At 44.6% G+C, this 15,760-nt stretch overlaps 1 protein-coding gene across 2 annotated transcripts in view; it reads left to right on the top strand.

Moving 5' to 3' along the window:
* Window positions 1-15,760, top strand: part of SIMC1 (SUMO interacting motifs containing 1) — a 37,287-nt gene that overhangs the window by 7,755 nt on the left and 13,772 nt on the right. For both annotated transcript variants that reach the window (XM_066591179.1, XM_066591180.1), the window contains exons 2-7: window positions 1,165-1,797; window positions 2,664-2,887; window positions 3,822-3,891; window positions 7,914-8,056; window positions 12,144-12,227; window positions 12,304-12,432. In XM_066591179.1, coding sequence (XP_066447276.1) covers window positions 1,165-1,797; window positions 2,664-2,887; window positions 3,822-3,891; window positions 7,914-8,056; window positions 12,144-12,227; window positions 12,304-12,432 — 1,283 coding nt within the window. The remainder of the gene's footprint in view (window positions 1-1,164; window positions 1,798-2,663; window positions 2,888-3,821; window positions 3,892-7,913; window positions 8,057-12,143; window positions 12,228-12,303; window positions 12,433-15,760) is intronic.

Below are 15,760 nucleotides of genomic sequence, written 5' to 3'. Positions count from 1 at the left end.
AGCGGGAGATAGCGTGAACGGACGGCTTCCATTGACTGCAATGGAAGCCGTCAGCGCGTACACCGGCGGCAAATAGAGCATGCCGCGGGTGAGAACGGGAGATTTCACAGTGCGGAATTCCGCGATGGAATTCCGCACCGTGAGCATTGAGCTATTAGGTTCAATAGAACCTAATAGCAGGGGGCAACGCAGCGGATTTTCGCCGCGAATTACGCGGCATAAATCCGTTCGTGGGAAGGAGGCCTAAAGGTACAGATTTCCGAATGGGATGGTTGAGGTTTCTATATATTAGAAACACCCTAGAAGTCACTTAAGAACTAAATTGGACCCTAAACATTTTCTTTTCAAAACAATTACATGTAGATTTTTAGTATTGTTTGTCTATTAGAATAATTTTACGTAATGTTATCTTTGCAAGAAAAAAATCCAGAATTGCTGTTTTAGTTCTGCCTTTCAAAAAAAATAAAATATATATTTTTTTCCCCCCCAAGAAGTGGTATATGGTACCATTGAAAAAGTTGTCCTGCAAGAACGAGGTCTCATAAATTGGTTCTCTCAGAATAAGCACAAAAACTATATAAATCAGTTATGATGGGTTTTTGTTTCCCACCCCTATTCCACCCTCAAAATTAGTTATTTAGTACATTTTATGGTTTCACTAAATTATGTAAATTAATACAAGCGTATTAAAAGTGGTTATGGCGCTTGGACGGCTGGAATGAAGTCCCCACCAAAACAGGTGGTGGGCACCAAAGGGTTGAAGGTACATCCCCACACTTATAGAGGATCCATGGCCGGTATCTGACTGGCCCTCAGGTTTCTGCGGTGGACGTGCAGTTTGATTGCAGCGAATCTACATAAGGATTGGCCTCCGCTGTCATACATGCCACTTATGGCATTCATTTTCCATGCATACTATTTATGGCTCTTTTTCCCCCGAAGGCGCTGATAAAAATCTAGTAGACCAGGGTTGTGGGAGCGCCCCTCATGCCGGAGGTTTATGGGATCTGTGCTGAAGTCCTCATCAACTCTAAAAAACCTAGATAGGCCACCTGTTCTGTTGAAGACAGCCCAGCTGTTCACTTGTGTCAGCGGTCCTCCATAGAAATAAGATGAGCAAATTATACCAAAATGGACAATTTTAATATTGAATTTGTTTTTCAGGGAGTTATTGATTTGACTAACGGTGACGTATTTACATGTGTGACGAGCTCAGATGATAACTTGATAGACTTGACCCGTCTTGAAGACTATACAACACAAGGCACATTCGAGCAGCAGGTGAACTCTAAACGTAAATATAAGGCCAGTTCTCGGCCTGAAGGTGGAGAGTCCGACCCAAGGGAAGGAAATGCCAGCTCCACTATGAATAGTCAGCCGTGTAACAGTGAAGATTGGCAATCGGAGGACAAGCCAAGTGAAAGCTACTTAAGAGGTGCCTGCAAGAGAATATGTACTGCTGAGAGTATGATGGACTTCTGTCAACCAGATGATGGGCTTCCTGGAAATGGGGAAGTGGATCTTCCTTCTAACAGCAACTTGAAGCTTATCTATGTTAACGCTTCCCGTTTACCGGACTTGTCCGATGAACCCAGTTCCAGTCACGTCTGTGCGCATTCGGAAATTGGTACCCAGGTCCAACACATAACGAGCTCAACACCTGCAATTCAAGAAGACTCCCGAGAACACTCATGCAGTCAGTCCACTATAGTCAACAGTCCATTCTTCTACAAACTCAGATACTTCAAGAAGCGTCCTGTCAGCCATTTGTTTCCTCACATGTTAAAATATGACAAGGTAATACATGCCATTTCATGTGTTCCATGTTGTCACCTCTCTGCTTGCTGTCAGGGAATGGAAACATTTTTGCCTATAGAGGTGAGCAGTATGAATGTTTAGTAAAGGAGGAACGTTGGGATTTTGATGGGATTTTTTTACCTTTTTTTTTTTAAAAAAAAACAACAAACTTTTGTCCCACTAGGGGACTTGATTATCAGCATTTTTTATCATTCTTCTGATGAGCTACTATATAGCAGTACAGTGATGCATTAGAAAGCCTATGAAGCTCAGGCATAGGCTCAGCCTCATAGGCCATCATAGGTGGCAGACCAGGAGGCTATATACAAGCCTCCAGGTGCCATCAGGACCCCACAATCACATGGCAGGGGTCCGATGGGTGAGCAGGAGCCCCATCCCTCTGTCAGCCTTGTACTCGCTACAGTCACACTGACCTTGGCATGTAAAGAGTTAAACACAGAAATGCTAGGTTTTTTGGTCCTTTGTGTTAGAGCAAGTGCATAGCTGTCATCTGACAGCCGAGCACCCGCTTTACATGTCACGGAAGAGACAAACGCCTGGCTTGTAATGCAGCGCTGTCAAAAGATGGCACATCAGAATAAAGCCCATTAAAGACTGCTGTCAAAAGCCATGTGGGCAGTCGTTAAGGGGTTAAGCAGGAACAGTTCTGTCTCCTTGATGTAAATGGTTCCCACTCGGTCACAGCAAATGTACTTTTATTTTCTACTTTTGCAAGATATCCATTAGTTATTCAGAGCTCTTAATTCTGCAGTTAGTAAACGGTCTTCCCATAAATGTGGCCCATCCTCTGTACATTGGCTTGCTGACCTCCCCGGGTTACACTTCGCTTTGTCTCATTGTTGCAGAACTTGCAAGCGGCACCAATGCCTTTAAGTCGGACAAACTTAGTAAACAACACGAAGGATGAAGGCTTCCATCGGGGCACACTGTACTTCCTGTCGGAGTTCGTGTCAGCGAGTCACTACCCACCTAAAGACATTATTAGTCATGTCCTAAGCTGTGTGCTGCTGGGAGCCGAGGAACGGGCGATCCAACATGAGGCTTACATGATCCTGATGAAGGTCCAGAGGTAGGTGCAAAATGTTACATTAGAAGTGTTAAAGGGAAACCTAGATCAAGGCAACAGTTGGTATGACGAGCCAGGAGAGATCAGCCGCTGAGACCTTCATTCCTCGGCCGAAATATCCTGTGCAGCGGTTAGAGAAAACCAGAGTCTTGGATGTACTTTCCATGCTACACTATATTCCCCTGTCCGCCAGCCATTCCGCTTAAACATCAAGTGCAGGGACTGTAGATTCTGAATTAAAGGATTAATCTGTTTCTTATTGCATTGCGAATAAAAAAAAACAACTAAAAACCTTCATTTCATTTTTATTTTTTAAAGCTTTTGTATTTTTAAGATAATTTAATTCCTTCTATGACTACTTTTATGCATTCTATGATTTTGCTATACTTAGTTGACCATAACCTATTCCAACAACACAATGGTAGCTCTATGGTTTAACATGTGTTAAAGCTGCGTTCATACCTCAGGTAGGGCTGTCGGTTAGAATTCCGTCTCTGTTCCGTTTTCGGAGCACTTCAGTCTCTGGTCAGCTGTATGACGGAACCAAAGGGCCCCCATTGACTATACATGGGGGTCTGTTCAATTTCTGTCTGGCATTTTGCTGGATGACAGAACAATATAGCGCTCCTTGCAGTGCTATTCCGTCTTTTCTCATCTGAATAAACCCTAACAAGAGCCCAAACCACCTTGCTTCCGTCAGCCATGCTGGAAGTGCGTAGAAAAGTTTCACATTTATGGTTTTTACTGATCCTTAAAAACCTCTTTGTTCACTTAGTAAAAAAAAAAGTCCGGTATGGTCATTCAGTTCCCCCAGGCTATTGTATTTATCCACTTGATGTGAACCAGACGTCTATTTGTGGTCTTGTTGCTTAGTTTTTGCCAGTGGCGATAAGTTGGTATTCCTAATTATCCATGTATGTAATCTTTTGTACTTCAGACTACATCCAGCTACCTTGGAGTCGGTAGCCTGGGACTGGAGGCTGCTGTCGGAGGTGATGTCAGAACAGGTATGGCCATATATATGGGGCATTTAGGATTCTTATAGCTTATAAATGGGAATTGGTGCTTTAAAGTGAATGTAATAGAATGGTGTAAGTTAAATGTACTCTTTTAAACTGCTAGAAATCTGATCTTCAATGGTTTATTTGGTCATATGTGATGTTTTCAGGCCAGTTGTGTTTATGAAAATTAGGAGTATTTCCTGTATTCATAGATCTGAGTCAAGTCTTCAGAAGAGGCTATAGTAATATGCAGCAGTACAAAATCCATGGCTGCATTCATCTACAAATTGTCATATCTATCCAGGCTCCAGTACCCTGTTGTACCGCCTCTAGCTTGGATACAAGATGTGATACAGGCGGGCATAGAGGCTCTAGTACCCTGTTGTACCGCCTCTAGCTTGGATACAAGATGTGATACAGGTGGGCATGGAGGCTCCAGTACCCTGTTGTACCGCCTCTAGCTTGGATACAAGATGTGATACAGGCGGGCATAGAGGCTCTAGTACCCTGTTGTACCGCCTCTAGCTTGGATACAAGATGTGATACAGGTGGGCATGGAGGCTCCAGTACCCTGTTGTACCGCCTCTAGCTTGGATACAAGATGTGATACAGGCGGGCATAGAGGCTCTAGTACCCTGTTGTACCGCCTCTAGCTTGGATACAAGATGTGATACAGGTGGGCATGGAGGCTCCAGTACCCTGTTGTACCGCCTCTAGCTTGGATACAAGATGTGATACAGGCGGGCATAGAGGCTCTAGTACCCTGTTGTACCGCCTCTAGCTTGGATACAAGATGTGATACAGGTGGGCATGGATGCTCTAGTACCCTGTTGTACTGCCTCTAGCTTGGATACAAGATGGGATACAGGTGGGCATAGAGGCTCTAGTACCCTGTTGTACCGCCTCTAGCTTGGATACAAGATGTGATACAGGTGGGCATGGATGCTCTAGTGCCCTGTTGTACCGCCTCTAGCTTGGATACAAGATGTGATACAGGTGGGCATGGATGCTCTAGTACCCTGTTGTACTGCCTCTAGCTTGGATACAAGATGTGATACAGACAGGCATGGAGGCTCTAGTACCCTGTTGTACCGCCTCTAGCTTGGATACAAGATGTGATACGGGCAGGGAGGCTCTAGTACCCTGTTGTACTGCCTCTAGCTTGGATACAAGATGTGATACGGGCAGGGAGGCTCTAGTACCCTGTTGTACCGGCTCTAGCTTGGATACAAGATGTGATATAGGTGGGCATGGAGACTCTAGTACCCTGTTGGGCCACCTCTAGCTTGGATACAAGATGTGATCCAGGCGGGCATGGAGACTCTAGTACCCTCTTGGGCCACCTCTAGCTTGGCTGCAAGGTTTAATACAGGCGGACATGGAGGCTCCCTATGGTATCCTGCAGCATATCAATCAATTTGCTACAACTGAGCCTCTAGATCGTGCAAACCCGTAAGCTGTCAAAGTTGGTGTCCCAGATCTTATACATGTTCTACTGAAGATAAATGTGGCAACAAGGCAGGCAATGCTGTGGAGACATTCCTGATAGTCTGTCCACCATCTGTGCCATTCTGACAAAACAACTGATACAAGCATCCAGCTTCTCACATCCCAATAATGCGCCCCTCTCAGACTCTGGTAACAGGGTGAAAGCTCTTCTCTGCGCCGTAGAGGCGTCTACTGGTCAACAAGCCCTACACAAGCGGAAGAAGAGGTCACTACACACAAGGAGCCTTTTTATAGGACAAGGGTGGAACCACTTTTAGGGCCTCAGGTGGCAACACTGTTAATAATAATAATAATAATAATAATAATTTGTATATCTGGCTGAGATGGAACTGCATGCCAAGTTTTGCAGAAAAACGACAACTTCTTTTAGGGCTTTGTTTTTTTCTTCTTTTTTACAACATGTATAGTAAAAGTGGCTAGAAATTTACTTCCCACCTGCTCGCTCTTGAATACAAAAATTTAGATATTAAACATAAAACTATTTTCAGCCTTGGAGGTAAAATCATATGTCCAGAGCTAATGCATGAAAACATAACTTTAAAGTATAAAAATGACCTGCGACTGCTACATCGGACTGTAGTCAATCGCAGGAAACAAGTACTGCTGCCATAGAATACTACAGAAGGTGAACCGTTTAGAAATCTCTGCTTTAAAAAAAAAAATTATGTGAAAAATTAGACCAGTTTCCATAGAAACTAAACTACAAACTGTCGTGTCCTAAGTTGTTAATGCAACTAGTCTGTTTTTATTTTGATCTCTGGCAGCTTCAGTTTCAAAGATCCCCCAGCAGAGGCAGGGGAAGCGGGGCATGAAAGAGCTGCAGGTCCTGGGTCTCTGCGGCCGCTCCGGGGACTATGGAAGCTACCAAAGCGAAAAAACGCAGAACCCTGCACCAAAGATACTACATCTGTGCTCATGGGGGCCGCATTAGTTAATCACAGCAGGTGTAGTGTCCCAGACTAAAGAGGTCTACTAATAGTGTGCATAAGGATGGCAGAAGCAGGTGCGGCCATCTTTCTCCAGGGCCAGAGGATTACTTTAAGGTTCCTTTACACAGGACAACTACTGGCAGACTAATCGCTCGAAGGAGGGACTACAAACAATATTTTTGCAGGGACTAGCAATAACCCACTCACTTGTTGCTTTGTAGCTTTTCACTAGTTGATCAAGTCTCCTTTTTAATGTCCCCGACATTTATTTGAACGACTTGCAAACAGATTTGCATGGAGATCCCTCTATGGGCCTATCTTGGCTAACTAATGACCAATCATCGCTCGGTACGAAAGCAATTGAATGACTTTTCTGAGCGGCTATCTGAATGATAGTTGTGCAGTGTAAAGTTACCCTTGGGCTTAATCATCGATCAGTGTAAAAACTACAGGATTTCAGTTTTTTTGTTTTTTTTTTCCATATTCAATGACCCAATCCAACTCCAAAAATTCTTAGGTTTAACATAAAACCTTATTTATACAATAGGTCCTTTTCTGATGAAACGCTCTTTAAAACGGAAGAGATTCTCTTTTTTGTTTAATGCAGCCTATCTAATTGGTAAATTGGAGGGTGTCTGTTCTATAGGGTAACCGCCATGTTTTCAGAACAGCCAGTAGGTTTTAACAGGTGTCTCAAAAAGCTTTGCTCAAGGTAGCCCATCTTGGTTTTGGCTTTCTAACCATGAAGCCGTGCTCATGAGGTCTGACTTACAACTGCTGTCAACCACATAAATAACATTCAGTCTTCATGTCTTGTGTACTGTTGGAAGAAATGTTTTTGCAGCATTACAAGTGGTCTTACAACGGGCATTTAGGCATATTACTTAGGAGCCTGGAGATGACGGCTCCGTTTAGTTAGAAAAAGGACCTATTTTGTAGACTCTCACAACCTACTGGGGGCCACTACCGATATGTTCTTGATGCTGTTGGACCTACAGAATGTTATTCCAGGTTGACCTCGGAGGGAATTCGTAGAGTAACTACGCTTGTGTAAAACTTGTGACATGTGTCTGACATAGCCAAAGTTTTGATCAATGGGGGTCTGGGTCCCAAGACCCCCACTGATTGTCAAGATGACAGGCTTGTCATGTCAGATTCTTATGTTGTGTACTATTGCTTCATGCAAATCTGATTGAAAAGCTTCTTTATTTAAAGACGTTTTGTGACTTAAAAATAGTGCATCTACCAGGTCTGCCATAAAATAAGAAAACCACGCATACTCCCTCTCCTCAACCCCCCTCCTTTCCCGGACGCAGCAGTCTGACAGGCCTGGTGGTGGCTTCTGGGTAGACAGCTCACTGGAGGGTGACTGCTGTGGCCAATTGGAGGCCACCACATCAGTCACAAACTGCTGGCATCATGGCGCCCAGGATGTAAGCGCTAATGCCATAAGTTAGGACTGTGACACTGTGTCCTGACAAGGAGAGGTGTGTATGTGCTTTTTATTTTCTTTTTTATAAGTCTGACACTGCAAGTGGACGGGTTTTAGTTTTCATAACTTTTTTTTTTTTCCTCATATTTCCCGTTTAGGATAGCCAGACTTGTTGCCTGTTCCTGCAGTATGTGGTACAAACCTTAGATGATGATTTCCACTTCAACTTACAGCGAAGAAGTTTGCATAAGTGTCTCTGTAAATCAATGCTGTCTTGTGACAAGAGTTTCTGTAACGTTAAGTAAGTGTCATCCTCGCCCGCGAGGCTGAGAGGAATGTTCAAAGTGTTTATATAGTTACGAAATGAGAATGTTCTCAGTAAGAGGAACAAAATGATCTTGTAGACGCGCCTTTTGTTGGCTAACAAAGATGTGGCTGCAAACTTTCAAAACTGCTTTGGTTTCTTCATCAAGCTGATAGGAGGATATATCTGAAGACCACAGGCTTGGTGTGATTACATTGCACTTCAAACAATGACCAAACAGGATGAGCAGAGGAGTAAATACCTAATTAGTCCACAGATAATGGTCTATAAATATAGTTCAGAGGCCTGCCCCCCATCTTAGTATCTCTGCACCAGATTTCTCAGCCCTCCCCACCATAAAACCCTCAGAGTTATTCTGGCTTGTGCTGAGCATATCAAAGATGGTCATAAATTTGTATTTCTAGATTCTTCTATGATTTCCTTTATAACACTCAAACAGCGCGCCCGCTGCCTTGTGGTCACAATGGATTCTGACCTCTCCTTTACCATCCATATCCAATCTCTGGCACAAACATGCCACCTGCACCTCAGGAACTTTGCAAAAATCCATCCTCTCTCATCCCTGCACCAGACTCTCCCCTCTTCAATCCATATTGAATGTGGCAGCTAGACTCCTCTTCCTATCCAGCTGCTTCTCAGACGCCACTCTGCTATGCCAGTCTCTGTACTGGCTGCCCATCCACAACAGAACTCAATTCAAACTCCTCACCCACAAAAGCTCTTCATGGCAACGCGCAACCGTACATTGCTTCCCTCCTATCCATATATCACCCAGCCCGCGCACTTCTAACACATTCAGATTAAACGCCCCTCTAATATGAACCTCACATGCTTGCTTACAAGACCTTTGTAGAGCAGCACCAGTCCGTTTAGAACGCACTACCCCAAAATATCCAGACCATCCCCAACGCACAAAACTTCAGACATGCCTTAAAACCGCACCTCTTCAAAGAAGCATATCAAATCTCCTGATCCAATCCCCCCACAACATGCCCCCTGCCCCTCCCATATGTAATTGTCATATTTACGTTCCAGATATTATAAGAATGTTAGTGAAATTTAAGTTGGCTCAATTCCTTTAAGGCATTTTGAGGTTATCCTGACCCGTTCATGAACCATGAAACTATTTTTAATCTTGTACTTTCCCCGGAATTATGGAGACAGATATTTGCCAATTTATCTCAGAAATGGTACCAGGATGCACCTTGGACTGTTAGATGCGGAGGGGTTATCCTTTAATTGTTCTGTTTGCAAGACATCAGCAAATACTAATGTGTTTATGCCAAAAATATTTTAGCAAGGGAATGCTATATCCTGCATATGTAACCTTTGTATAATCCAACCCGTATCTATATGATGAATATGCCTTTCCTTTCAATAAAAATTACAGTGTTGGGTGGTTTAGACTCAGAACCCATTACCATTGACGGAATTCAGATCTCTTGTCTTAGTTTCTGTTAATGGCATTGTCACTTGTGACTTATATTTATCAATTTTATCTGATTTAAAAATTCTTCAACAGGAACAACTCTGGTCCCCCTGACTTCACTGCCTATTCCAAATTGGTTATTGAGAAGTGTGTGCACGCAGAGTAACAGTCTAACACAATGGTTGTATCAAAACCAGTACGCTTCTGATTTATTTATAGCAGGATGGTACATATATACTCCAAATGACATAGCAATGGAGATACATGCCCTTAAAGTCATAAGAACCATCTGATATAGACCGAGGCAACTCCGGCTGCGCCTGTTCACTCTCTGTACTTAGATCAATGACCGAGGAAGGAGTCTCCAGGCTGCTTTCCTCCGCTTGCCCCAGCACCTGTGCTAGCGACCCTCTTCCCTCACACCTCCTTTGGTCCCTCTCCCCAGTTGTCATCTCCCACCTCACCACTATACTCAATTTTTCTCTGACCTTTGGCATTTTCCCCTCCTCATTCAAACACTTTCATATCCCCGCTGCTAAAAAAAAAAAAACAAAAAAAAAACCACTCGACTCGACCGATGCCGCCAACTATCGACCCATCTCTAACCTCCCCTTCATCTCAAAGCTACTAGAACGCCTGGTTTATTTTCTCCTTAAGCTATATCTCAGAAAACTCTTCTTGACCCCCTACACCCAACAGAAACCGCCCTGACTAAAATGTCAAATGACCTCCTGACTGCCAAATCGAGGGGTGTCTACTCCCTACAGATCCTCCTCGACCTCTCTGCAGCATTTGACATTGTTGACCACAAACTCATCCTCAGTATGCTTTGCTCCATTGGACTAAAGGACACTGCCCTCTCCTGGTTCTCCTCCTACCTTTCTGACCACTCCTTTAGTCTCTGCTTTGATGGCTCTACCTCCCCTCCTCTGTCCCTTGCTGTTTTGGTCCCCGAGGGCTCTGTCCTTGGCCCCCTCTTCCTCTACAAAGCCGCTGATTGGACAGACCATCAGGAGGTTTAGCTTTCAGTACCATCTCTATGCTGACAATACCCAGCTATACACCACCTCCCAAGACATCACAGCAACATTCCTTCAGAATGCTACCAACTGTCTCTAACACTATCTCCTCTCTCTACCAAAAACTGAACCTCACAAAAACTGACCTCCTGTTTCCACCCTCTACTAACCGACCTCATCCTGACATTTCCATCTCAGTGTGTGGCACCACCATAACTTCCAGACAGCATGCCCGCTGCCTTGGGGTTATATTAGACTCCGGTCTCTCCTTCACCCCTCTACATCCAATCTCTTGCCCAAACATGTCAGCTGTACCTCAAGAACATCGCAAGAATACACCCTTTTCTAACCGTAGACACTGTAAAAACACTCACTGTTGCCCTCATCCACTTTCGGCTTGATAATTGCAACTAGCTGCTCTGGACTCTACCCCTCCAATCCATCCTGAATGTGGCAGCCAGGCTCCTCTTCCTGTCCAGCTGCTACTGACGCCTCTGCCCTGTGCCGGTCACTGCACTGGCTGCCCGTCAAATACAGAATACAATTTTAACTCCCTACCCTCATCCACAAAGCGCTCCACACACACATTGCTTCATCTTAATTTACCACCCAGCCCGGGCCCTCTGCTCTGCTAATGACATCGGACTAAGTTCCCCTCTAATTCCCGCCTCCAAGACTTCTCCAGAGCAGCACCTGTCCTATGGAACGCGCTACCAAAAAATATCCAGGCAATCCCTGACACCCTAAACTTCAGGTGTGCTCTAAAAACGCACCTCTTCAGGGAGGCATACCGTATGACCTAAACCAAATCTGAGTGTACATACATCTTCAGATGTATCCTGTTATCAGGCTGTTGAAGAAACCAAAGTAGTTCTGATAGCTTACTGTAACACCTTTTTGTTAGTCATAAAGTAACATATCTACAAGATTAGTTTCTCTTATTGAGAGCAATCAAGTCTTGTTCTACTGAATAAAGGCCCATTTACACAGAGCGATCGCTAAAAAAAATCATTAAAAAGCAATAGTTTTAGCAGTAATCGTTGCGTCTAAATGCGCACCCATCGTGGACCTTTCGTGCACTACTAGCCGTTACATTCAGTCCAACCGAAGAATCCTCATTCTGCCTTATCAACAGTTCTCAGTGGGTAATGCTGATAGCATTGTTTCCCCCTGAAGAACAAAGGATCTGAGCGCAGATAAGAGCCCACCGGTGGGGGGGATTTCTGAGGTGATCCTAAGATTTGTCTTTTTAAGTTTGACACAAAATTGTTAAAGAAATCTACAGATCCTGCCCGTAAAATGAGGATGTCGTCTATGTACCTCGCCCACCATAGAATCTTAGATGTCCAATCGGCATTGATGTCAGAAAAAATGTACTCGGGTCGGCTTATACTCGAGTATATACAGTAATTTGTTTTACTGGCAATGCTACGTAAAGTATTGCTTCAGCTCTTCATTGCCTGGAGATGGCACATAGCTATAGCCATACAGTTATCAATTGCCCGTCACACAGAGGAGCTCCAGCTAGGGACCAAGTAGTGTCTACGACTTCCTGTCGTTGGGGAAACCTTTACACTTATATTTTTAATTCTGACTAAGTTGTAATGTGTTGCAGGGAAGTCCTTCACTGGCTGATAGATGCTGTGAACAACTTACCTGAAACGGGTCATGACTCCTCCGTGCAGTGTAACCTACAAAGGTAACTTTTTGTGTGTGGATATACCATAAACTTTTATTATGGTACAATATACTGATGTCTTGTTGCTGTGGCCCAGGGCCGTTTTTCTCTTACAGCGTATGCTCTCCATAGCAGTGGAAGTGGATAACTCTCCTACAGTGAACTCAAACAGGATAGCACATTACGTATTTCCATATGTGACCGTCCTAAAAACAAGACAAAAGAGGTATTTACAATAACCTACAAACTATCTATAAACTTTTAATTTCTATACCTAAAAGGGGTGTTCCAGAGAGAATACTACTGATGACCTATTCTTAGTCAGCGCCGCAAAATGGAGGTGAGAGCAGAAGTCTCCGCGCCAACCTCTGTATAGTGGCCGGCGCTTGTAACTAGGCACAGCTTGCGTTGATTTCAATGAGCACCGCTACGGCCACTACAGAGGTCGGCATGGAAAGTTCTGCTCTGACTTCTGTGTGTTTCGTGGTGCTGGCAGCATGCCCCTGCTCACCTGATCGGTCGGGATCCCGAGTGATGGACCCCTGCCGATCAACGATTGATGACCTATCCTGAGAATAGGTCATCAGTAGTATTCTCCCTGGAAAACCCCTTTAATTAGAATTACGCTCTAGAGCTCATTCACACAGGCTTATTTGTAAATCATATTACACACATAATACAGCATGTCCTATATAGGTCTATGGTACGTACTGAAATTGGCCATTAAAGTGTATAGGATCGCGTAAAATATACACGGCGTGGTTCCGTATAAACACAGGAGAAATCAATGGTACATGCTTTTTTGTAAGTGAAAAACTGAATATGCATCCATAAAGCCACATGAACAAAATATGCAGTAACCCAGCAAGGTTGTGGAGCGTAAAAACTGCGTATTTCACATATCAAAACTACATATGCCCATGTGAATGAGCCCTTAAAGAGACTGTAACCTACTTTTAGCCCTATAAGCTAAGCTTCTGGGCTAAAAGTAGGGAAAGCACTGAGCCCAGGAATGTAAGTTTTTATACTTGCCTTCCCTGTCGTGACTTTCAGAATAAGCTGCTGAGTGGACATGAGGACTAGTGTGACTTCTGATCATTATGCAGTCTGCATTTTACAGTTCTCTCCGAGGCTCCATCTTTGTTTCAGTTTTTCATCAACTGGTTGGTATAGAAGTCTTCTCTATACTGCACATGGACAATGGATAAATAACTGCGTCGGGGAGGACATTAGGAAATACTAAGCAGTGTAGATGTGATTTCAGTAGTTGTGGGATAGTAGATACTTGGTTTAAAAAAACATGTAGCACAGAGAAGGAGTTGTCTCTTTGCTGTAAAACTCTGCATGCAGTTACATTTCAGGCAGATGTGCAAATGATTAGAGTTGTGGCGTCTCACCACCATTGGCCTATAAAAAGTCCTCTGAGGCTACTAGTTAATGGAGTTTGAGAGGGGGCATTATTAGGATGCCAGAAACTGGATGGTCATATCGACAAATTGCCTGCCCAGTGGGCGGTTCTGACCAGACTGTTAGGCCTCACGTCCAGTAGCAAAATGGATTTAACGCATGCGGGACACCCATGCGGATTTGTTATCTGTGCCCATAGGGAATCATTGGACACCTGCAGGTAATTGCATATCTGCGGATGTCATTTTTCCTGTCGCGCGGATCGCACGTGCGAGAAATCACCCGCAGCATGCTTCATTTTCTGTGGGTTTCCCACACTGACGGCTCCCGCGTGACACCCACGGCTGTATTTCTGCTGTAACACAAGAAAGCAGTAGTTCAAAAAAAAAAAGTGTGCAGAGCGCATGCGCGTGGCATGCTGCCAGCGTGTCGAGCACATCACCAGGCAGGAAAAAAAAAAGATCTGGCCGCGACAGACGGGAACCCACAGCGTCGGGACAGGTGGGTATTATCTTTTTTTTTTTCCCCCTCATGTCTGCAGAAAGAAGGGACACGCTGCGGAATTCTGCATGGAGAATCCGCGTGGGCCTGAATTTCCGGAGGTGTCGAGACCAGTGGATGCATGGAGGCACACACAAGGTGATCAGGCTCAGGACACCCTTGGCAGACAATCAGTAGAAAGGATCATCATCAGTCTAACAAGCATGAGCAGTTCCAACTGTTCCATTGTCTGCCATTCAGAAACGGGGGACAACATAGTTACAGGCCCATGGCTATGTTGGAACTATTTCTAGACGTCTGCCTAAAGCACATTTCCTCATGGCACCTTTAAGTGTATTACCTTTGAAATCGCCTACAGTCACCTCAGTTTACAGTGATTTCATGAACGACTAAACTGGACTGCTACAGAGTGGAACCAGGATGTTTTCAGCATCAAATCCAGGCTTAGTTTGGGTACTGGCTGTTTTAGTTTCTGTAGACCTAGGGGTTAGCACCTCAATCCTGGCCTTGCTGTGGAGCGGTACAGTGCCCCCCCACTGCTGGTGTGATAGCCTGGGGAGGCATTATATAGGACAGTCAGCCTTCCCTAGTAGGGTGTCACAGGAATGCCTCCAACATTGCTACACTTCCGTGGCCTGGCCAGTCACCAGACTTCTCGCCAATCGAACATGTGCGAGACCGTGTGTGATGCAAACTTAGACAGCTTATGAATTTGCACGATCTAGAGGCTGTTGGAGCAAATGGACAGATATGCTGCAGGATACAATATGGAGCCTGTATGCCTTTTTTTATGCCTGTATCACAACTTGCATCCAAGCTAGAGGCGGTACAACAGGGTACTAGAGCCTCCATCCCCATCCGTATCACATCTTGTATCCAAGCTAGAGGCGGTACAACAGGGTACTAGAGCCTCCATGCTACCTGTATCACATCTTGTATCCAAGCTAGAGGCGGTACAACAGGGTACTAGAGCCTCCATGCCCATCCGTATCACATCTTGTATCCAAGCTAGAGGCGGTACAACAGGGTACTAGAGCCTCCATGCTACCTGTATCACATCTTGTATCCAAGCTAGAGGCAGTACAACAGGGTACTAGAGCCTCCATGCTGCCTGTATCACATCTTGTATCCAAGCTAGAGGCAGTACAACAGGGTACTAGAGCCTCCATGCTGCCTGTATCACATCTTGTATCCAAGCTAGAGGTGGCCCAACAGGGTACTAGAGCCTCCATGCCCGCCCGTATCACATCTTGTATCCAAGCTAGAGGCGGTACAACAGGGTACTAGAGCCTCCATGCCCACCTGTATCACATCTTGTATCCAAGCTAGAGGCGGTACAACAGGGTACTAGAGCCTCCATGCCTGTCTGTATCACATCTTGTATCCAAGCTAGAGGCGGTACAACAGGGTACTAGAGCCTCCATGCTACCTGTATCACATCTTGTATCCAAGCTAGAGGTGGTACAACAGGATACTAGAGTGTTGATGCCTGCTTGTGTACCATCTCTAGCTTGGATACAAGATGGTACAATAGGGTACTAGAACCTCCATGACCCCCTTACCCCTTTTCTCCCCTTTATAGACTTCTAGAAGCAGTATAACTAATCACCTTTTGTCAGTGTCCTATTCCGATCTGCCACAAATCA

This window comes from Eleutherodactylus coqui, chromosome 2 (assembly GCF_035609145.1).
Source record: "Eleutherodactylus coqui strain aEleCoq1 chromosome 2, aEleCoq1.hap1, whole genome shotgun sequence".
In the NCBI taxonomy this organism is placed as follows: Eukaryota; Metazoa; Chordata; class Amphibia; order Anura; family Eleutherodactylidae; genus Eleutherodactylus; species Eleutherodactylus coqui.
This window is presented reverse-complemented; position numbering and strand designations above follow the sequence as displayed.